This window comes from Gouania willdenowi, chromosome 5, assembly GCF_900634775.1.
Source record: "Gouania willdenowi chromosome 5, fGouWil2.1, whole genome shotgun sequence".
Lineage (NCBI taxonomy): Eukaryota > Metazoa > Chordata > Actinopteri > Blenniiformes > Gobiesocidae > Gouania > Gouania willdenowi.
The window spans coordinates 33,853,648-33,877,837 of record NC_041048.1 but is presented as its reverse complement, the minus strand read 5'-3'; the positions used below and the strand labels follow the sequence as shown (position 1 = coordinate 33,877,837).

The 24,190-nt window shown below is 36.9% G+C and overlaps 1 protein-coding gene across 1 annotated transcript; it reads left to right on the top strand.

The window, feature by feature from the left end:
* Positions 1-1,352: 1,352 nt before the first annotated feature.
* LOC114464081 (uncharacterized) lies at positions 1,353-23,706 on the top strand. The gene is made up of 11 exons (XM_028448151.1): positions 1,353-1,475; positions 5,405-5,594; positions 5,669-5,760; positions 5,854-6,086; positions 9,191-9,427; positions 9,509-9,586; positions 9,656-9,869; positions 13,359-13,567; positions 15,496-15,568; positions 21,052-21,169; positions 23,338-23,706. The coding sequence occupies exons 1-11, from the start codon at positions 1,460-1,462 to the stop codon at positions 23,531-23,533; spliced, it is 1,656 nt and encodes a 551-aa protein (XP_028303952.1). The 5' UTR covers positions 1,353-1,459; the 3' UTR covers positions 23,534-23,706.
* The last annotated feature ends 484 nt before the right edge of the window (positions 23,707-24,190 follow it).

Sequence of the window (24,190 nt, the reverse complement as noted above, 5' to 3'; positions counted from 1 at the left end):
CAGATTCCTGCAAATTATCTTAAGTAATACTTTTAAAAGACCTAAAGGTGTCAAACAATTATACATGGCCCAATGAATACATTTTTAAATGTTTATAGCAATAAACTATCTCTATATTTAGGTTATGAGAGTTTTTGATTCAAAAACCTGACTTTTTTTTTCTTCTTTTTGTTATTTTGTTGTTTTTTCCCCCTTGTCAATGGTATTCAATCATGTTATTATGAATTAGCCTTTGTTTATTAAATTACATTTTAATGTTATGGCTGAGGATGTTTTTGTTTCAACATGTTAATTATGTTGTGTTGACTTAAAATGAACTAGATTCAAAAATGGTTTGCATTTTGTATCGATATAACAAAAAGATCCTTTCATTCCGTCCTGACACATAAATTTCACAATGTTCTCTATTAATCCAATCAGATAATATTAGGGCAGATCAATTAAGTTATATGTAATAGATCAGAAACCAATGAACATAAATTATTAGACTCCTTTCTCAGGGGTGAACTGGCCATCTGACATACCGGCCATCGTCCCAGTGGACCATCGACCCAAAGTGGGCCGGTTCGGTCCGCTATGTTTTTTTTTGTTTTTTTCAAGAGCGAGTGGAGGGAAACATGGAAACAGGTGGTCAAAAATGGTCCAAAAGTGGCAAAAATGTGACAAGAAAAGACTGTAAAGTGACTAAAATGAGCCAAAAGAAGTCAAGAGTGGCCAAAAATGGGCAAATAAAGATGAACCAGGTGGTATTTAATGGCAATGGGTAGCTTTAAAGGGCAAAATATGGCAAACAATAGTGAAAAAGGACAAAAAGAGGCAAATTTAACAAGTGGTATTCACTGGGCAAAAGTTAGCTTATTTGGATGAAAAGTGGCCAAAAAAATAAATAAAGAAAGGACAAATATTGAATAAATGTGTCAAAAAGAACTTGCAAAAATGGGGGAAAAAAAACTGAAAAGAAGAGGGTATTTATTGGCAAAAGGTTGTATGAAAAAGTGTCAGAACTTTTTGAAAAGGGGCAAAAATGGGACAAAAGAAGTTGCAAAATGACCAAAGGAAATAAGTGAAAAAGGGGTTAAAAAGTTTCCCCCTATTATGGTTTTCTGTGGGAATAATACAAGACATGAAAAGCCACATGTTGAGCATCACAGCTTCTACATGGTGCTGCTGATAACATAGTGGGCTGGTCTAAAACACAACATGTCAGGGATGAAGTTTTGTCCCTGTCTTTTAATCCTCGTGTGACGATCATGTCTCGTTAGACCACGTTAGAACCACGTGCTACGTCTCGTTGTGCAAGTGTTGAAGTGTCCCCACCGCCCCTCCCCAAGCCCACCAAGCCCCGCCCACTTGACCCCACTGATGATGACGTTTACGTAGTAGCGACTGAAACCTGCTCCAGCACCTTCGGCTTGTTCTGTCCGCTGCGCCGACGTCACGCCCAGTACCGCGTCAAAGCATGTCGTCCGTTCACGGTAAGAGCGGGTAAAGACGGTGGGTTTAGTACTAAACTATGTATTATTGAAGGCAAACACCAGCAGCTGATAGAGAGGCTCTCCCTGTCAATCACTTTGCTGCACAGCCCTGTCTGTCTGTTTGTCTGTCTGTCTGTCTGTCTGTCTGTCTTATTACTGCTGTCTCCTAAATTCTGTTTCAAAATAATATCGTTTCTGAATAACAGAACTCACAGAAATGAGTATCAAATGTGGCATGTAAAGTCAGTGAGCAGACACTAAATAATTATAGCAAAACATATATAGATATTTTTAGAGTTCCTGGTTTTACAAGTTTTTTTTGGGAAAAAAGTGAAATAATTTATTTAATCACTCCTGTATAGTGGTGTGTATTGCCATGAATCTGACGATTCGATACGATTTACATGTCACGACACGATATGTGCCTTTCCGATACTAAACAATACAATATACATCACAATATCAATAATTACAAATTAGTATAAAATGGTATGAAATGAATTTTTTTTTTTTTTTTCTAAACTTGTGAGAACAAGTAAATGTTAACTAATTGTAATCATAGACATTAGATACATAGACGCCTCATGGACTGACGCTGCCTATTGGAGCTGACGATCAGCATGGCCGCCATCTTGGAAAGGTCTCAATGAGCCCGGCCTGCATTTATGTCTACTGAGGAAGGTGTATCCCCCAATTACAATAATCATCATAACTCCCCGATTTTTTTACCTGAATTTCACATGGTTTAGTTTGTTACAAACGGCAGAGATTTAGTTATGATACAGGATGCCGTCAACATTGAAAAATACGTGCTTTCATGCTAAAATACTTTGTATCATGCTCTAACAAAGACGTGGTAGGCTATGTCATATTGGTGAATGTATAAATTAATTAATTGGATAGTTCATTAAAGAAACAAGTTTGATTGTTCATTTAAATGTATTACACACACACACACACACACACACACACGTATTATAGATTTAATTTTTTTTTGCATTAATAATATATTTTTATATTATATAAATATGATATAAAATTATTCAATATGAAAATACATTATACAAAAACAGAATAAAGTTCAACTGTATTAATTGTGTTTTAGTTTTTTTTAAACTTGCTTTTATCCCAATATACAAAATATGAAAGATGATTAAAAAAAATTTGTTTGTTTTTTGTTTGATTTGTATTCAATACACTTTGATAAAAAAAATACTTCATATTGTTAGTTGCACTTTTTATTTGAAAAACAAAATGTGAAAAATCAAAATGGATTTTGTTATTGTTCATTTGATTCCTATTAAAAACACACCTCTTTGCAGATGACATCGGAAGTTGAAGACAATCTCTAAGCCTGACAATCTGACTCATCCTGTCAAAATGACCTGGTTTGAAGTGTTCACTGCAGAGCACTGATGAGCTAGTCGCAGCAAAACCATCTTGTCTTAAAACAACTTCCCATTGCTTCCTCAAGCCTGTATCATTGGGAAACCTTCAAAATATGAAGAAGAATAAAACAGCAAGAGACAATGAGACAGAGCGTACCAGTTCCTGATCTCATACACGTGAATAACGTTAGTTACGATGACATAATATTATAAATGGTAAAATAGCCTAAAGTATTGTTCAATCTTGTGAAAAGTAATCCCACAGGTTCTGTTTTCAATATTGCAACCAAAAACTGCAGAAAGCACCAACATAGTTGCTCTCTAGTGCTAGCGTAGAGTGAGGAGACCTGTCCAATATGTCCAATATGTCCAATATGTCCAATATGTCCAATATGTCCAATATGGCGGTGACTAAGGGTGTCCTGATCCGATATTGATATTGGATATGGGTCTGATATTAGCCATATCAGATTTTATCGGACTGCATCTAAAATCTCCAATATAAGCTCTCCGATAAGCGGACTATCAAAACACAAATCTCCACAATGTGCTCAGACTGCAGAAAGTGGAGATGGAGGAGTAGTAATGGCAGTCAGCAGTTTAGGTAAATGACTGATTATTATTTGTTTTCTACTCTTGTTATTAGAGTGATATGTTTATTTTGTGTCCACTACTTTTTTTAGTCACGACTAAAAGACTAAAATGATCACATTGATTTGGGCACAATCAGGGAAGCTGGAGCTGTAAACACTTAACTTTGATCAGTGGACAATATTGTTTTGTTGTTTTTGTCCCCGCCCCCTTTGTTGTTCCCACCATATACTGACAGTAAAAAATAACTGAAGTGAACTTAAATTGTTTACACTTTAAAAGTATAATTTGTTTTTATTGGATTTATTTTAGTTATTTTTCAGTCTTGATTATTTTTTATTTTTTATTTATTTTATTCAATTGTAGAATACTGTAGATATTATGTTGAAGGTTAAAATTTATGTAACAAAATGGGTCATTTTTTCTCATACCTACTGTTGCTGACTATTGTTCTTTGTTTGAGTAACATCACTTGATCAAGCCTTTTCTAACATTCCACACTACAAAATTATTTTTTTTATTAGAGAAAAAAATAAAATAAATAAATTGTACGATTCATGCTAATATTGGATCACTATTGGTATCAGCCGATACGCAAGGCTGCAATATCAGTTTCATATCGGAAATGAAAAAGTTGTATCGGGACATCCCTAGCGGCGGCGTTTGATGCGTTCCAGTCTGTCTATGTATATAATGTCTGTAACTGTAGTTAACTCATTCACTGCCAGCCATTTTCAGAACAGTTACCCCCCTCACTGCCAACCATTATAGAGCATTTGGACAGATTTCTCAAGATCCACAGAATATCTTGTACCATGACAATCTAAAATGTGAACCCAGATTCTGAAAGAATAGACTCTCTACTTTCATTAGAAACGTTGTTTCTAGCTTGTTTCTTTCTTCAATAATCAGCAGTTGATTATAGGTAGTTTCACATAAAATGCCAGTTTCTGAGCAAAAAACTGATAAAACAGCTTTTTTCTGAAAAAACCTGTCTGTGACTGAAGCTATTTTTTTTTTTTTTTTTTTTAGTGACACTTCAACATTAGTTTCCTTCTATAAAACAACCAAAACAACACAATTATTATTATTTTGCTCTCTGCGTCAGCGTTTTAATGTGTTTTGGCCTTACTCCAAACATCATTTTTGCCAGATATTGGCAGTTATCTGGATCAGTCATCCTGATCATGGTACCATTATCATTAAAACTTTATAGGCTTGAAATAAATTTCTATCTCCATTAATAACCATATGTATGGACATCCTCATTTTTTTGAAGAAATCATGATGAAATGTGTAATCCAGATCCGACATAACTTGATTCATATTTCAGACAGATCGGTCAATTACGAACCAAGATATGCATTTTTTCCATTTCACCAATGACAATATTTGATTTTTCTAAGACTGAACCATAATCAGTATATTGATCTGGATCCCCTCCAGGTAGAGGGGAATTAAGATGTGTATGTGTAAGGCAAGGCAAGGCAAATTTATTTATATAGCGCATTTCATACTCAAGGCAACTCAATGTGCTTTACATGATAAAACATTCAATTGTTTAAAATCAATAAGAACATTTAAAATCATCAGTAAAATCAATTAAAATCATCAATAAATCATCATTACATCAACAACATGACAAAAAATCTCTCTCTCAATCATACGCAGTAGAGAAAAAAAGTGCCTTTAACTTTGATTTAAAAATGTTCACATTGGATGCTGACTTCAGCTCCGCTGGCAGTTTGTTCCACTTCTTTGCAGCATAACAACTAAAAGCAGCATCACCATGTTTACTGTGAGCTCTGGGCTCCACTATCTGACCTGTGTCCATAGATCTGAGAGACCTGCTGGGTTCATACCTGACTAACATGTCACTGATGTATTCTGGACCAAACCCATTCACAGATTTATGTAGTCACAATAAAAGTGTTTTTGGTATTCCTTCAGTTCCCGACACTCCAGTGGAAGTTGTTTTGGATCTGCTAACCAAAGCCAAGGACATAGCTACAACTTGTGAGAATGTTCCTGAAGAATTGAAAAGTTATCTGCAGAAGGCTGTGGATATCACCAGTGGCCTCGATGACTATCTAGAGAGAATGACAACTAAGGAAAGTGAGCCTTTGGCGGAGCTTTTTAAGTATGTCTTTGTTCTAATTCATTCAATGATTGTCTCAGACTTTATGATTCTATGACTTTTCTTATGACTTGTAGAAAAACGGTGTCTCATGACTGGGATCAAGTGCACAAGGAAGGCAAAACTCTGTTCTGTCTGCCTAAAGAGTGCATCACTGGCCATGTTGAAGGTTGGACGATGTGTTGTTTCTGCATTCTTGCTGTGTTGACATGTTTGGTAGTGCAGTGGTCATCTGTTTGTTTTGTCCGTGTGTGTTTGACAGGCCAGACCCTGAAGATGCTGGTCCACATGAGTCGAGCGAGACGAGTGCTTGAAATTGGGATGTTCACAGGTTACGGAGCTTTGTCCATGGCTGAAGGGCTTCCTGAGGATGGCTGCTTAGTGGCCTGTGAGCTAGAGCCATATCTCAAAGAGTTCGCTCAGCCCATTTTTAACAAGTCTCCACATGGAAAGAAGATTATTGTGAAGACTGGATCTGCCATGGACACCCTGAGGGTGAGTGACAGTTTGAGCAGACTCTTCATGGTAAGATATGCTAAGTGTTCACTTGTTCACGCATATCTGGATTGAATTAACAATATTTCTACTGTCTATCTTGCTGTTAAACAAAGTCAAAATAATTGCAGTTTGGTCATCACAAATTGCAATGTCAGTTTTTTCACAGTTTGAGTTGTAGAAAGTAGTTTTGCAACTCAAGCCAGGACTAAGACTTGTGCCACTTATTCTCTGTTTGTATTATTTTTTATCTATTGATTTACATCAGGGACTCTTTAGTAGGTCTGCTCAATTACAGAAAAAAATGATAATCACGATTATTTTAGTCATAATTGAAATCACAATTATGTGTGTTTGACACACATAATTGTCAAACATAATTTGACACACATGTCAAACGATTATTTGTCAACCAAAGAGTTTTTAATTTTTTGGACAAAAAACGTAAAATATATTCATTAAACATAAATCAATTCCTACAAACACTAAAATCAAGTATGTTCACTTTTGCACAAAACAAAACACTTCTTGAACGTGATGTGTCTTTGCTCTAAGTCTTCATCATCAAACCCAAAGTGTTCCCATATAAGAGAATTTGATTTGTCACTTGTTTACCAAGTGTTTTTGCTGCGTTTCTCCTGCCATGTTTCAAGACCACTCGCAACAACTTTCCTCTTGTTGGCCTGCAGCTTTGGCTTTGAGAGGGGCGGGGCAGAGGGGAGGAGCTTGAATTGGCATGGATTAAACAACTCAACGTTAGTATTAATAACATTTGTGTGCCAAGTTTAAAGTTTATTATTTATAGATGTCCTAAATAGTGGGGTTGTTTTATTTAGAAATGTATTTTATTTATTTTAATAATAGTTTTTTCTCGATTATGTTATTTTTGTAATAGTTGGGTGTAATTATCAAAATCGTAATCGAATTTTGATTAATTGAGCAACCCTACATTTTAGATGCAGTTTTCTAACAACACAAAGTATTCAAGATCAACCTAATATGAAGCACAAAGCTTTTGTGATAGCTGTGCATCACAAATAACCATTTGAGTTCAAAACTGTGCTCTGAGTAAATGAACGTTCATAGACTGAGAAATAGCAAAATTGAAATACAATCAAATAAAGCCTGAATGCAGATTAGTAAGCTCGATGAATTAACTTGAATATATTTTTTGTGGACTGTGTTTACTCTCAGATAAGTTACTGCATCTTAGTGATGTATCAGTAATACTAGTAGAAGTGGAGAAAGTACTCAACTTCATTATTTGAATGAAAATACAGATGATCCTTGAGAAAACACTGCTCCAAATTAGGATACATGTAGTTTAGCTGAAATATTGCTCAAGCAAAAGTATTGCAGTATTTGCATTGAAAAACAATCTTCAATAATATTCCAATAATAAGTATTGTAAGTAATTTAAAATCTTGAGCATGTCTTTCATCATCATTTGTGCAACAAAGAAAACACTGATAATTTTTTTTTTTTTTTTATAGTAGCACAACTGACAAACACTGTACAGTGGTTCATTAACATTAAAGCTGCTGGGCACGATAACTAACATTTTTTTTAAAAAAACACTGATAGACACAGGCTGTGTTCTAAATCGCATACTACTCATACTAAATCTGACATCAAAATGAGTATGTAGTGGGTTCACATTAGATAAATACCCAGATGTATACTATATCTGGAAAAGTATACATGGTGGGCACACTAGTCATACTCAACCGTCCCACGATGCATTGGGAGCGGAATGTCAAATCTTTTTTTCTTTTGTCTCTGGCGTTTGAGTGATGTCCATTGGTCAGAATGATGGAGCTTTGTGATCTCAGGTTCAGCTGGAACAGATAAAAGGTCTGAGTTTTATAAAGCAGAAAGTGTTTAGATAGACGCTCTGCGACTCCTCCAGAAGAGGGCGCTGTGCACACTAAACCAAATCATTTTGAAAGTAGATGAATGCGTTTTGTTCTAATGTGGGGCAATTTGAGCAATAATATGTTGTTTGACAGTCTACAAGTAACATGACTTCCTTCACTCATCATTTTAGCAGTTTATGCATTTAAATGTTGTACCAAATATAAAAATCGCAAATCAAATTGCAATCGCAATATTGGTCCGAAAAATCACAATTAGGTTTTTTTGTCAAAGTTGTGCAGCCCTAGACAGTATATACTCATTGAGTGTGTATTTTGTAGTACGTTATAGTACAGCCATTTTGTAGGCCTCATAGATCAACAAATCAAAGATGTTTCTTAAACAGAAGATTTTACTCTAAAGGTTGTTTATGATTCCACCATCAACAACTCTTTGTTGTCAAACGGTCAAATGGGGCTGAAGCAAAAAAGTTTCTTAAAGAAGTGTTTTTTCTTCATTCTTTCTGTGATTTCTTGTGGTTTTTTTTTTCACCAGACAAGACCGTGATTGGCACCGTTGTTTTATTTTGGTTTTTAATCCGTCAAAACACCAGAAATGTCACTTTGGCAGTGGTTTTTGGTGTCACATTGGCATCAGTAGTGGATCAGAACAATTTGTGGATGAAATAAAGCACAGGTTAAAAGATGTTTTTTATCGTCTCCAGCAGCTTTAAAAGATTTGCGTTAAGAAACCACATTAAAAAATCCAAATTATTGTTATTAACAGAATGAATAAAGAGCTCAACATCTCACAAATAAAGACGGGAAGTCTCAGTGAAGCAACTTAGCTGCCCTCACCAACCAATACAACCAAACAACTGCATTATTATCACAAAAAAACAAAATTTCATTATTTGTTTTGACATTTGAGCACCATATGGTATTTTTTAATATTATTAAACAATGCTAGAACTGGGCCAAGCCATACAAGGACTAACAGAAACCTTTTTTTGTATTAGAACTAAAGAAATGGAAAAACAACATGAGTAGCGATTAATGAGGTCATCTATAGAAATGTAGTGAAGTAAAAGGTACAATATTTGTCTTTCAAATTTAGTGGAATGAAAGTAATAAGTATCCCCCAAAATAATACTCAAGTAAAGTACAGATACCTGAAAATTGTCCTTGGGTTCAGTACCTCATTAAATGAACTTTAGTTTCCACCACTGAATACCGGTTTGTCTCTTCCAGGAATTGGCTGCTACAGGTGAGCAGTTTGACATGGTCTTCATCGATGCTGACAAGAACAACTACATAAACTACTACAACTTCATCCTGGACAACAATCTGCTGCGACTCCATGGGGTCATATGTGTGGATAACTCCCTGTACAAGGCCAAGGTTTATCTCACTGACACCACTGACAGTAACGGGCTAGCGCTGCGAGACTTCAACCAGTTCATCGCTAACGACCCACGGGTCGAGCAGGTAGTCTCTCAGCGTTCATGTAAAAATGTCAACAGTTTGATTTCCTGCTCTTGTGTTGATGGCAGCTGTGTTGTTTGAAAGGTCATCGTCCCTCTCAGGGATGGCATCAGTCTTATCCGGAGGGTGTCGGCGGCGACCTCTGGGTCATCGAACAAACAAGTACGGTTTGAACTAATTTTTGATGTAACATCCTTGAGTAAAATGCTTTTTTGTTGTTTTTTTTCCCAGTGTGATATAACAGACGAGGTTTTTTGTGGAGTCAAAGGACGTGCCATCCTCGATCGGATGCGTCTTGATGGAAAGGTGGCTTACGTGACGGGTGCGGGGCAGGGCATAGGCCGAGCCTTCGCCCACGCTCTCGGAGAGGCTGGAGCCAAAGTAGCTGTGGTTGATCTGGATCAAGTCAAAGCACAGAGAGTGGCTGAGGAGCTTCTTCTTAAAGGTAAGAAGTGGCAGCTAAAGATCACTACGTGGTGTCATATTATTTATCAAGCTGCATAAACTAAATATCCTCAAAAATGATGAAAGAAAATGATAATAGAAGTTTTCTAAGTAGGTTTGATAGTGGGAAAGTGAAGATGCTGAACCTCCTGAATTCTTTATAGCTGCTTAACAATATAACTGGGCCATTCCATGTCATTTGAACAAATCCCACGCACTTCGGTCTAAGCAGATTCTGAAATATTCACCAATTGTTCCGTGATTATTTAATCGGCACACTGCAAATTTTTAGTTTGATTGGATGAATACTTTTTGAGATATGGCCAAAAATATTACCCTTTCAATATCCGCGAGTGGTAAATTAACCCAAAGTTGGGGTCCAAAATAAAAATGAAGAACTCAAATAAAGAAAAATAGTTTTATTTCCCAAAAAATAGTAACCTTTATACTATAATTTAAAACAGAGATCAGATTTTTTCTTACACTCCCACATCCAATTATGGGCCAATGAAACTAGTAAATAAAGTATTTTTATTCAGATTTCAAGAGACTGTCACCCAAGAACCAATGCTTATATATGACTAATGATTGGTGATTTGAACAATATATGTACATAGCTCAAAGCTGATCAAATTAGGGGGAGCTGAGGCATATGTTAAGTAGTTTACTGAAGGCTCAAACATGTTTGAGCCCAAAAGCCAGAAAAACTTTTTTTTTTCCAATTTTTAGGGACTGGCATGTCCACCAGATAGGATGTATCGCAGATATTATTGTAAATTCTGAGAGCGTATGTGGAGCTCTATTACTATACCAAATTTCACTTTCCTATGTAGTGCACTTCCTGAGATATTGGAAGCTGAAAATGGAAGAAAAATAAGGATGCACGGAAATTGACACATAACCCTCTCACTAAATTGGCCATATCTCTAAAAGTATTCATCTGATCAAACTAAAAAAATACAGTGTGCCTATTGAACTAATAAGGAATTTGTTGAGACCGAAGTACGTGAAATGTCCTGAGAATCTGTTGAAATGACATGGAATGACCCAACTCTTATTTTTAAAACTGTACCTTTATGTCGTCATAAGTTCTCATAAATCCTCCGATAGAGATTTACTCACAAACAAATGTCAAAGGTTGAAATTGACACTCAGACTCCACCAATAACAAAGAGTTTGTTTTCAAATAGTCGTGTAAGTTAAACTTTGGAAAAGTTTTGCACATTGCATTGTGGGATTTGGAATCCTGTGGAAGAATGAAAAGATGGCACCAAAGCGGAAACTTTTGTCTAAGTAGTGTTTTTACTTCATTCCTATCATGATTTCTTGTTCTCTTCTCAGCCAGACAGAAAGACAGTGATTCACTTGACTTCATTTTTATCCTGCTTTGTTCATCGTGTTCGCCTTAATATGCGGTCACTCTGACTTCAGTCGTTATCACGTTTCCATGGAAGCCACATTATTAAAAACCGCCATTGTTTTGTAAACAATTTTGAAACTGAGGACACATCAGCGTTCTGCATCAAGATACTGGAGAAAGTGTTCAAACACATCTTATCTAATGAAAATGTTATCGTGACACCTCAAGTGTCCCAAATATGATCTCTAAACAAACCAACTTACCAATGGACTACAGATAATAATTATCTCTAGGTTACAACCGCACATATTTACTTAAATGGTCATTAAAATGCATTATTCCTTTTATAAATAGACGATAGAAAAAATAGAAAAACCTGATAATGTAACGTTTTGGTCTGATACCATAATAACTCTTAAAGCCTTACTATGAACAGCTTTTCTACTTTGTATTATTCATGAGGTATCTTCAAAGAGGACTGCTTTTCTTAGAAACCTTTTAAGATAGTAATTTTATATTCTGATGTGATCATATTTAGAGTTAGGACATTTAGGAAAAGGTTGTGAGTTATAATGAGAACCAATCTGCGGGGGAAGTTGATAACTATGTCTTTGTTATTTTTCTTTTGCTCATTGCTTCTGTATGTATGTGCAAGTAATCTTTCCTTTCTGTTTAGTAGGGATGTCCCGATACAACTTTTTCTCTTCCGATATTGCAGCCTTGAGTATTGGTCGATATCAATATTGAACCCATGCGATATCAGTACGAATCATACATACTTTTGTTACTTATTTTGTAGTGCAGAATGTTAGAAAACTATGGTGGGAATAACTGAGGGCGGGGACAAAAACATCAATAACTTATCAGAGCGCTTATATCGGAGATTTTAGATGCAGTCCGATAAAATCTGATATTAGTTTTCTGGCTGATATCGGACCGATATCCGATATCAATATCGGATCAGGACACACCTACTGTTTAGTGCCTTCTAATAACACACAACAATAGGAGTTTTTTTTTTTTAAATAATGAAAAAAATTACCAAAAATAAATAAATAAAATAAGAAAGTTATGTTACAAATTGGCAACTTTAGATAGCAGGTAATACATGTACATAATCCAAACATTTGAGGTTAGTTGTTAGTTTTTACACACTTCCGTTTTTTCTAAAGTCTCAGGTATAAAATGTGTGTTTTTTCATTGAAGTCATTCTAAAGCAGTGGTTCCCAAACAGGGGTACGGGAGCCCATTGTAGGGGTACTCGGAAAGATTTAATTAATGAAAAAAATGTATGGGGAAATGTTCCCTGATCCTTTATAGGCTATTTTTTGAACAAATTCACCACAAATTGCTCAATAAAATACAATATTTTCTTGTAATTTATTTAAACAGGAATATTTTATGCTGTAGAGGCCATTTTATCACACTTTTGACAATAGGAGACAATAATTAGCTACATTTTACAAAGGACACGTATTTACTTACTATTGAAGTAATCACATAAAAGTTGCGTTTTATTAAAAAAAAAAAAAAAATTCCACTTTAAATTCCACTGTTTTTTAAAATGTGTAGATTAAACCTTAGGGAACCAATGTTTGAGACATATTTAGGGGTTTCAGGAGTGCCCGCTGTTCCACAAATGAAAAAGTATATTATATTATGGAGAGGAGGGTACTTGATATGATATGAACAGGGGGTACACATGATTTGACAAAAATGCAAAAGGGGTAAAAGGGACAAAAAAGATTGGGAACCACTGCTTTAATGGTAAATTTAACAGTTTCTCTGTCAAGAAAACTGTGAGCACGGTCACATCCAGCTGGTAAAACTGACCTTTGAGCATTGGGTCAGAGGTCATGTTTGGTTGGTCAATGGTCAGATTAAATCTCAGTTATTGATTCATTTGGGGAAAACAATAGCTTTTTATTTATGCATTGAAGGTGTTGTTTTACTTTGTCCAGCAGGTGGCAGCAGAGTTAAAGATATAGAAATGTGGTTATGGGAAGGATGTGTTAAATGTGTAGTTCTTCACTGTCTCTTTAGTTATGTCAGTTTATCTACTTTAATAAACTTTAATAAATCATTACTGATAGCAACTATTCATTTTTTTTGTTTTTGTTTTTTAAACAGGAATTAATTCTATGGCCGTCACAGCTGACATCAGTAAATCAGAAGACGTTCAAAAAATGATTGACAGCATAATGTCCAAATGGGGAGCAATCCACATTGCCTGCAACAATGCTGGTATAAACATGAACTCGGCCAGTGAAGACACCAGTCTGGAGGAGTGGGACCAAACCTTCAGTGTGAACCTAAGGGGGACCTTCATCTGCTGTCAGGTACCAACATGTTCTCATCTGTTATTAGTGTTCTCAGGAAAAGGTGTAGGATTTCATCTTGTATTAACATATTTAACTCTATTTTACTAATGAATATTATAATGCAATATACATAACCACATTAGTGTCTCTGTAAAAGCTTAATTTTAGAGTGTAGAAAATGTTTTGAAGTCCCCATTGGGTGACGCCTCCTTCAGTTTGTTTGGAAGCCAAGTGAGATATAGTCGATTTTTTTAAACATTTATGTATTCTTTTTTTAATTATCTTATTATTTTATCTTCATTATTATTATTATTATTATTATTATTATTATTATTATTATTATTAGCAGTAGTAGTCGTAGTAGTAGTAGTAGTAAATATGCTTTTTCCCTCTCTATTTATTTATCATTTAGTCATTTTCAATTATGTTTTATATCTCTATTTTTCTTCTATTAATTAATACTATTTTTTTCCCTTTCCCTTTATCCCCTCCTTCTTACCACACACACACACACACACACACACACACACACACACACACACACACACACACACACACGTAAATTTAAAACTGTGACACTGTGTTATCTTTTCTGTCTTGGTCTTACATGTTTTAATTTTAGTTACATTTGTAAATGTAATAATATGAGGTCTGAAAACACGCCCTCACCACACGCACGGTATTTATATTAAAATATACTAAATTAGTAAAATAAAACAAAAAAAATGAAATATTTATACAAAAAGTACACAGAACGACATAAAATATACAAAAAGGCTCCAAAAACACACAAAATGACTCCAAAAAACATACATTACAGAAAAAATACACCAAACAACAAAAATATTAAAATGACTCAAAATACACAAAACTAAATATTTATGCAAAAAATTACACAAAATGACAACAGAAAGATACAAAAAATACACATAATGACTCCAAAAAACACACATTACAGAAAAATATACCAAACGGAAAAAAATATGAAAATGAGTAAAAAAACAAACACATTTATCATGCATCGTGTAAATTTGAAACTGTGACACTGTGTTATCGTCTCTGTCTTATTTTTACATGTTGCACTTTTTTTTGTTACATTTGTAAATGTAATAATATGAGGTCATGTTTTTTTCTCTAAATTTTGATGATTACAAAGCTAATTAAAGTTTCCTCTTCAAATATAAGTTTAGTTTGTAGTCTTCTTTAGTATCAGTAACACACTTTTGGACAGTCTTATGAACCAAGACAACTTTGTTTTTTATTGTCCCAAATGGAGATATTATTTCAGTGTAATTCTTATAACTTATTGGGATGAAAACAATCTAAACTATTTGCCATGAGAAGTTATTTTACATTTTTCGTACTAGTGTTTTCAGATCTGACCTGCTATGTTACAGGATTTGCGCTGGCATACACTCGACAATCCTTTTTTCAGCTTTTTTACTTGACAAAGTTTATCAAATGGTACAATGCTAATGGACTCATCTATATAAAAAAAGAAATAGTTAAAAAAAAAAAACATATTTAAAGAAAAAAGAAGAAAAAAAATAGTTGGTCACTACTGTTAATTCTTCTTTTTTTGTGTGTGTGCTGCTGTCACAAATTCAGGGAAATAACTGCCTAAAGGACAAAAATGATTCCCCATTACATACTCTTCAACTGGTCTATTTCTATCCTAACTAGTTAGTCTGACCCAGTTTCTGGCAGTCCATGCACCAGCCTGACTTCCTCTGTAGTAACTAAATTTAGGTCTCAGTGATCCAGTTGCTCTCAGACATCCTTCTGTTCATCCTTCAATCCCCCTTTTCTCTACAACTTTCAAACCCGTTACAGTGTCATCCAACAATAAAGTGTGTGTTTTCCTGTTGATCTCACTATACCATACATGCTCTTTAATAAATCAGTGTTTAATGTGTCTTTTCTGCCCTATTGAATCCTTGCTTTAGGCTGCAGGTCGAGTGATGCTCAAGCAGGGATACGGCAAGATTGTCAATACAGCCTCCATGGCCAGCCTAATAGGTGAGTGAAGACTCTATCCCAGGTATGGGCAAATAGTGGTTCAGGGGTCTCATGTAGCCCTCGGTCTAAATTTGTGCGGCCCCCGAAAGTGAACACAAGAATACACTAAAATATACTAAAGACAAATTACATTAGAGAAAAAGACAGGAAATACACAGAAAATACTCCAGATTCACACAGAACTACTACGAAGTTGAGCAAATAGACAACAGAGATACACAAATAGACTCCTAAGAACACTAGTTGACAACAAAAGTACACGAAATGACTCCAAAAACATACAACATTACAGAAAATGACAACAAAAAGACAAGAAAAACACCAACAAAAATTACTCGGCAAACCCACAGTACTAGAAACAAACAAAATCATAACACAAATACACAATATGATGACATAAGACATACATTTTAATGGAAAATTTTACACGAAACGACAACAGAAAAAACACACAAAATGACTCTAAAATCCATTTGTTCTCTCCTGTGTTAACGCTCAGATTGGTCATTATTGTGAATGCTAACAGGAATGATAATGTCATCAAACACATTTTTGTGGCCCCCGCCCTGATAAAAGTTGCCCACCTCTGCTCTATCCTCTACTTTACCTCTGATCACCTTCATGTCTGCTTATAATCTCTTCATTTAGAAACGGCGGGAGGAAGAAAGTTAAATACTTTACATTACAGCTATGTGGCTGAGCTCACATCCCATTCAGTAGTTTTACCATTAGAAAAAAAAAAGTATTTTTACCTCCTTATCCTGTTTACAAGAACCTGGAAGTGACCCTGCATGTTAAAAACAGGATTAGCCTGCTTTTTTTCCACCTTTTGTGCAACTTCTATCCCAGTTAAACTGCGACACAAAGACGCCTCTACCCTTGCCTAACAGTAAGCACAGCAGGAAATACAAAGTGTTGTGATTGCGTCTCGCCCCGGTGCTTTTGCATCATAATAAACATCCCCTCTCTGCGGAGCTGTGTGGAGGATGTGGAACGCAACCTGAGGTCCAACTTGAAAAGAGGAGGGTTCCTGTGCAGGGGGGAAACCTTAGCCCCAAACGCCAGCGGCCCTTGTTTGAACAGCGGAAGACACTTAGTTTAGCACGGGCCCAGTAAAAGCAGCGTGGTAATGTTTGTGCTGCCAACAGGTTCCTCCAGAGGAGCAGCAACACTTCATCAGCACTATGAGAGAACGGCCAGTAAAGCGCCATATGGGCCCCCAGTCCCAACTGCAGGGGCAATCTGTAAAACAGGAGCATGCTGGTAAATAGAGGCAGGCATAAAGAAAATGATCAATTACTCACATTACATCCAGTCCTTCAGGAATTTACTTTATTGGTCTGGACATCTGTTATAATATTGTCATGATGTGTAATCAGATGGGACCTGTTCCCTCCAAGTGGAGCCTAAAAAGGAGCCGTAAATGTCCAATTAAAATGCACAATGACAGCTTTTTGTCCATCTGCTGACGAGAATGTGCACGTGTGCCCACAGACACACACATACACACACACACATAGACACACACACACACCAACAGCAGATTTTTTTTTTCTTCTTTTGAACGATGGCCAGCGGCTCAAACGCAGAAAAAAGCCGAGCTGATTTGGTTCTCCTGGCTGCACGCTGACCTTACAGAGGGATCGGAGACTCTCACACTCATATCTGCACACCTCCACTGCATGGTAATGTTCTCTCCAACCAGCAGAAGCAGCTTTCTGGCAGAGTGCATCATTTGAACTCCTTATCGGCTCAGAATGTAAAGGCACGCCTGATAAAGAGATGTTTTCTCCCTTCTGAAATGGGCAATAAGTAGCAGGTTGAATGTTAAAGAGGGCTTTGGAGAATGCTCTCCTTTTACTCCCTTTTCCCTTCTCTGGGGATTACAGCTCTTTAAGACGGGGGAAAACATCAATGCAGGTTTTTTTTAAAGGATGAAGGCGCCTTCTCAATGGTATTTTGAGGCCGTATCATCTGGTCTTGAGTGAGGATTAGTGCTGTTAGGCATTTTTGAGCTGTGTTTCCTGTCCTGATAAGTCGGATTTTACCTTCAATCTGCGTGTAAGCCCTGGGCTCTGCTCCTCCCCACCTGCTCATCTGAGGTCCTAGCCTAGCCTTATCCATCCGCCCAGCCCAGCCTTACCTTGTTCCGCTATCTCCCCACAATCCCACTCTCCTCCCCTCACTCTCAGCTCACCACTCCTCCACCCCAACCTCCTTTAAACCATATTTCTTCATCACTTCTTCTTCACAACGTTTTTATTTTTTTGCACCTCAACCGCGCTTGTTATTTCTTCTTTTTAACTCATCAGAATGCGAGCCTTTTCCTCTCTGGCTCGTTGCAGCTGGCCAGTATTTATCATTGCAGCCTCACTAAAGCCATTTGGCAGTCAGTCCAGCAGGTGATGAGGTTAACTACTAAAGTTGTATGTAAGTTGGAGCCGTCCCTGTGATGATTAATCAGCCCACAGAAAATGAGCCTCTCTCAGCGTCCCATGTGGTGTGCAGCATCTGTGATGGTCAAGGCCAAACATAGGCAACTGGTGGCCTGGGGGCCACATGCGGCCCTTGCTCTAATTTTAAACGGCCCCTAAATTAAATGCACAGAATGACTTAAAAAAAAAAGAAATACAGAAATATACACTAGACCAGTGTTTCTCAGGGGGTACTTGAGAGAGAAAGATAGAGGGAGTGGAAAATTAACAAATTAAGAGTCAGTGATATGACTGAAAATTATAAAAGCTATAGAAATAAATCTATTCAGGAGCTACTAAATCAGGGGTTTTCAACCTTAGGGTCACCTGAAATTTCTGAAAAATTAAAATAGATTCTTGACATTTTTTAATTATTATTCTTTTTTTTTTCAAACTGGAACAACACAATCTTAAACAGCTGTATTTCTATACTTTTATGTTGTGAAATATAAATCTGGTTCAACGAGAAAAAAAAGAAAAAAAAAAGAGCTCAAACATGGTCAAAAACTAATTCTAGAAAAAAAATTTTTATTTGGGGTCGTCAGAAATTCTTGATATAAAAATGGGGTCACGATCCAAAAATCTGCGCAATATAAATAAAGTTGAATTGAATTGACACTAACGCCTGTGCTTCTGTTCCAGTGGGGTCATGCTGACTGTGCTCTCTGTATATGCCTTTCCATGTAGCTCATGGGGAAGCTTCAGGCTTTCCACTATAGGTCGACCGCTATGGGATTTTCAAGGGCCGATGCAGATACCGATAAAAAAAAAAAAAAAATCAGCCAATATTTAAGGCCGATATACTTTTTTAAAGCACATTATTATGAAAGACAATTGAAACACTTAAATGCACCAATAGAACACTTTACATTTATTGAACTTCAAACATACCCATACACAACCAAGTAAAACAAAAAATACAGGACGGGTAAGTAGCAGTAAAGCACCACAACAATATGTGGAAGTAGTCAATTTAAACTATTTCAAGCTTCTTTCTTAACTTAAAGTATCTAATAATTAAGTTCACTAAATATTTTCAAATATACAATCAAACAGTAACCTGAAAAGTGGTTTGTAAGCCTATTGGCTTCTACCTCTCCCAAGCACATGCTATTATTATTATTATTATTACTTTTGGGGTTTTTTTGCTGTATATTCATACATCGGAATGGATGGTTTTTATGTTCTTCCTCTTTTCCTTTAATGGCTACTCTAAAGTGCTAAATAAAAAATATACAAAAAATCGGCCAGATATATCGGCCGGCCAATATATGGGTCGACCTCTACTCTCCACGCAGCTGCTGGAATGGCAGAGTACCCAGAACAGAGCCTTACCACCAAATCTAAAATACATGCTAAATAAAGCTATTTGACTTAAGTGTCCATGACTGAAATGAGAGAAACTGACACAAAATGACCACAAAAAACTAAACTCAACAATAAATGAGACCAAAAACACATGAAATGATTACACCAACTCATTGTTCTTCCCTGTATTAATGCTCAGATCAGAAAATCACATTTTTGTGGTTTCTCACCTCTGATCAAAGCAAACCAATGGCTCCCCCACCTTTGTGGTGGAGGATAGAACATGACTGTGTACATAGGCGTAAGATACTGGGGGGATGGGGGGCTACTACTTCCCCAATATTCAAACCTCATAAATTCTAAAACATTTAATTATAAATGTCCTACGTTGATATGTGATGTATTTTACAACTATTTAATGATATGTAACACATTTTTATGCCGCACCCCTTTCTCGCTGCACACTTGGTAGCTTCCATCCCCACACACGAAGCCTTCGCCCACCCCTCCTCCTTTTATCTTCCCTTAATCGCAGGTGCATGGAGGGGTCAAAAGTTTGCTGCGGCTGCTGCTCAAATTAAGAGGTTGTCAAAATCTCAACCAACAATTCTAAGTTGTTGGGGAAAAAATGCACCAGAATGCAGGACATTGCATGCATTTTGTAAACGTTTTTCTGGGGGAGGACCCCAAGACCCCCCTGAGGGGATTAATTCTCGACCCCCGACAGATTCAAACAAACGTTAAGCCCTTGACTGTAAATTAGGGCTGTGTGATATGGACCAAACTTCATATTTCGATATTTTTTCTCAAAATGGTGATATACGATATAAATCTTGATAATTTAAATAAATTCTTACCCAGAAGACAATTCAGAGTTAAATTTGCTGATGCAAACAAAAAAACTTTTGCACGTATCACAAACATGGTCAACTAGCGGCCCCAAAAGTAAATGCACAAAATGACAGCAAAAATACATCAAATTACTGCAAAGACACAAATTAGCAGAGAAATGCACTGAAGAACAAGACTAATTCTTATAGGACAACAGAATGCCCAAAAGGAGAAAAAAATTCACAATGGGACAAAATAAATACAAAAAAGAACAAAAATAAACAGAAGGACAACAAAAGACGCGAAAGGAGTAAAAACATACAATGGAATAACAAAAATCTAAAAATACCAAAAAATACACAAAACGACTCAGAAGGACATCCAAAATTACCAAAATATACATAAAAGAACAAGAATAATACACAAAAGGAGGAAACAAAATACACAATGGGATTGGGACATTTATTAACAACCAGCTGCCGAATATGTGCCGCTTTTTCTACTATAAGGGACAGCATGTGTGAGTGAGTTCTGTAGTGTGGCTTGTTTAGGGGAAGGTCTGGGTTAGGACACACTCAGTGATCATCTAACTGTGCTTTTCATACTGTTCTTAGAAGTAACAAAAACAACGACTCCTAAAAACGAGTATTTTGATACAAATCAAGCTATAAAGTAAAAATATATCGATATAGGCGATTTTGTAATTTTCTATATCGCCAAAATAGAAAACTCGATACATCTTGCCCAGCCCTACTGTATATTATAAATTAATTTAGCATGCACCAGCAGAGAATGTGCGCAATGTGTTATTTCAGGCTTCTGGGAGAAAATTAATATTTTTATGTCCATATATTTGTCTCTGTCCTTCAGTTCCTCATCCTCAGAAGCAGCTTTCCTACAATACATCCAAAGCTGGGGTGGTCAAACTGACTCAGACGCTGGGCACGGAGTGGATCGACAGAGGTGTACGTGTCAACTGCATCTCACCGTAAGTATATACGCACCATTTTAGGCCTAATCCTCAGCGTTTAGTGCCAAAACACACGTTCCCTTCTCTGATCTGAGGAGCCTGTTTGTCTTCATGTGAAAAGCCTCATTCCAGAATGATGCACTCATTTCTGTGCTCAAACAATGCTTCCACGTCTAATTAGATGACGTCTTAGGGGATGAATCAACCAAACACTTGATCTAATTGTTCTGTTCAATTAGGGAATCAAATTTGCAACCTCACTCAGTGTCAGCCCACGAACGCTGAGCTGTTTGGAGCTTTTCGTGTGTGTGTGTGTGTGTGTGTGTGTGTGTGTGGGGTGGGGAAGTGTGTTAAGTGGAGCATCCCTCAGCCCCAGCCATTCGCAAGTAAATCCGTCCTGTGGCAGTGGGCAAGCATGATGCTATAGTCACAGCCCCAGAACAAAGCCGCCTCGCAGAGACACGCGCCACGCTCGCCTTTATTTATCCGCTGCTTGTTTGCTAATTTTAATTTGCAAAAAGAAGCAATTCTCCATCTGTGTCTCCCCCCCTTTGCTAACTGCACGTCTCAATAGGCTGCTGATTTCTTTGAAGTGACAGTCGGTAAATATGCATTAAAAAAAGGGACACAATTAGCGCCGGCGAGGTTGACTGGAGCTCGATTCCATTGGAACCTTTCGCCGCAGCGGTGATAAGCTGCATTATCTAGAAATTGGTTAAGGGAAAACAGTAGCTCTGATTGCCAGGAAAGGTTCCAGATAACAGAGCAGCTGAAGAGAAATATAATTGAGGTGGGATATGTTAACCAAGGTGTCACACGCTCTTTGCTAGCGCTAATTCATCCAAATGCTGGAGTTCCATATCAAGGCATCGAGATGCATCGAACAATGACACGAGCCTTCGACCATTAGACACAGGTCAGTGTGTTGACATGTTCATCCCAATAGAAGCTGTGTGACAGAAGGGAGCCACAAACCCTGAAACCAAGGTTCTTTAATGCAGGGGTTCTCAACCTTGGGGTCGTGGGACACAGGGAGGGCCGGATGCCTTCAAGAAAAAAAATAATTTTGAAAAAATTACAACCCATTTTTGCTTATTTTTACGCTTCTTCTGCAACTATACCAAACTTCCCATATTTGATTGCTTTCGTCACTTTTTCTTGCCAAATTTTTTCTCCTTTTAATGCATTTCTGCCACTTCTCCATCACATTTCAGTGCCTTTTCTGCACATTTTTTCCACTTTCATGACATTTTTGGCCCCTCTTAGAAACCCATTCCACCACTTATTGTCATTTTTTAACCTCTTTTATCATATTTCATGTTTATTTTTGCCAATTTAACCACATTCACGATTTGCCATGCCCATTATTTGTCAGTTTAAACTAATTGTTCCTACATTATCCAAACCCCCAATCCCCCCATTTCTGCCACTTTTAAGTCAATATTAACACTTTGAACCCTTTTTACTACTTTTTTTGTTTGTTTTTGCCCACTCTAATTTGCAACTTTCAACCCAATTTATTTCTGTTTAAAACAAAGAGTTACATCTTTAAGATGACTATATACTATGGTGCAAAAAATAATAAACTTCCTGGATAACAGCATATATTATTCAGATAAATGAATAAATGTGTTTATCACAGATAAATAGAACAATGGACTATTATTTTACTGACCTTAAAAAGCTCTCCCCTTTATTCCCCCTTATAGATGACCCTGTCTCCATGACTGTTCTTCAATGTTCATGTCTGTGTTCAACCTCCTTCAAGTACAGTAGGGGTCTCTGGAACCTTTATTTTGGGAAAGGTGGTGAACCACTGGTTTAATGAACCAACGTTCCACCATGTGAGCATCAAAGCAGCTCCTGTAGATCTCAGCTAGTGTATACTATATAGGAGTGATCAGGAATAACAATGATCAGTGTCCAATAAGTAAGTAACCAAAGGCTAGAAACAAACAATGCACACATGGGCTCGTGCCAGTCATTACCAGTGCCACCAGTCCCACAGTGAATACCAGCAAAAGTGCCACGTTGTGCCCTTTCTACAAAGCATAATTGGCTTTATTTTTGTCACCAAAGTGGTGGCTCTGAAAAACACTGTCACTCCTGGCTCTGAGCTGTGATGCCTTCTGATTTGGGTTCATGTCTGAGACCCCTCCTCCTCCTCTCTCTCTCTCTCCTTTCAGTGGGATTGTTGACACTCCTCTCATCCACTCGGAGAGTCTGAGGCCTCTGGTGCAGCGCTGGCTGTCAGATATCCCCGCTGGTAAACTGGCTCAAGTGACAGACCTGCAAGCTGCAGTGGTCTACTTGGCATCTGACGCCTCCGACTACATGACAGGGCATAACTTAGTCATAGAGGGTGGGCAAAGTCTGTGGTGATGGGTTAGAAGATGAGTTAAAGCCACTCCCCTTCCTCTTCTCAGGTTTTGTCTTAAAGATGACACATGGCCTCTACAGCAGGATGAAATGTTACTGAGTTTACTTTTTGATGTACCGATACTTTAGTTATATACTTTTGTATACATTTAACAAAATGAAAATAATGAGCATAAAAGACACACACAGTTGAAATAATGATGTCCTGAAGAAAGAGAAAAACCTCACATGCTAATATCCAAACTGTCTTGTTTTTTACACACTAAAAACTGTGAATGTGTAACAACTATGACTGTGAATTGAAGAAATAAAATGATACTATTGAAGATCAGTTTTAATTGTATTTTTTTCCAGTAGTGTGTATGTGCGTCCGTGCATGTGTCCGTGCATGTGTGTGTTCAATCAACAGTTAAGCATTTTGTATTTTTTCTGGGTTTGTTTGGACTTACCTGTAGTAATATCAGTGGTGTTGACATATTAGTGGAACGTGATTTTCATTCATTTTAAAATGTATAACCTGAAACACATTGAAATTTGGAATATAGTCAGTTTCAATCCCAACATTTACACATTTTCTTTGTTATAGATAGAAAGTTTCAAAAACTTGAAAAACAGTTTTCTGGCTTATTCTGGTTCAGACCATCAACATCCTCGAAGCAG

Excerpts from the sequence above, each read along its gene's own strand:
- LOC114464081 (XM_028448151.1), top strand. Across the intron at positions 6,087-9,190 it reads CTGCCATGGACACCCTGAGG|GAATTGGCTGCTACAGGTGA; the intron begins GTGAGTGACAGT and ends TGTCTCTTCCAG. Across the intron at positions 9,587-9,655 it reads CTGGGTCATCGAACAAACAA|TGTGATATAACAGACGAGGT; the intron begins GTACGGTTTGAA and ends TTTTTTTCCCAG.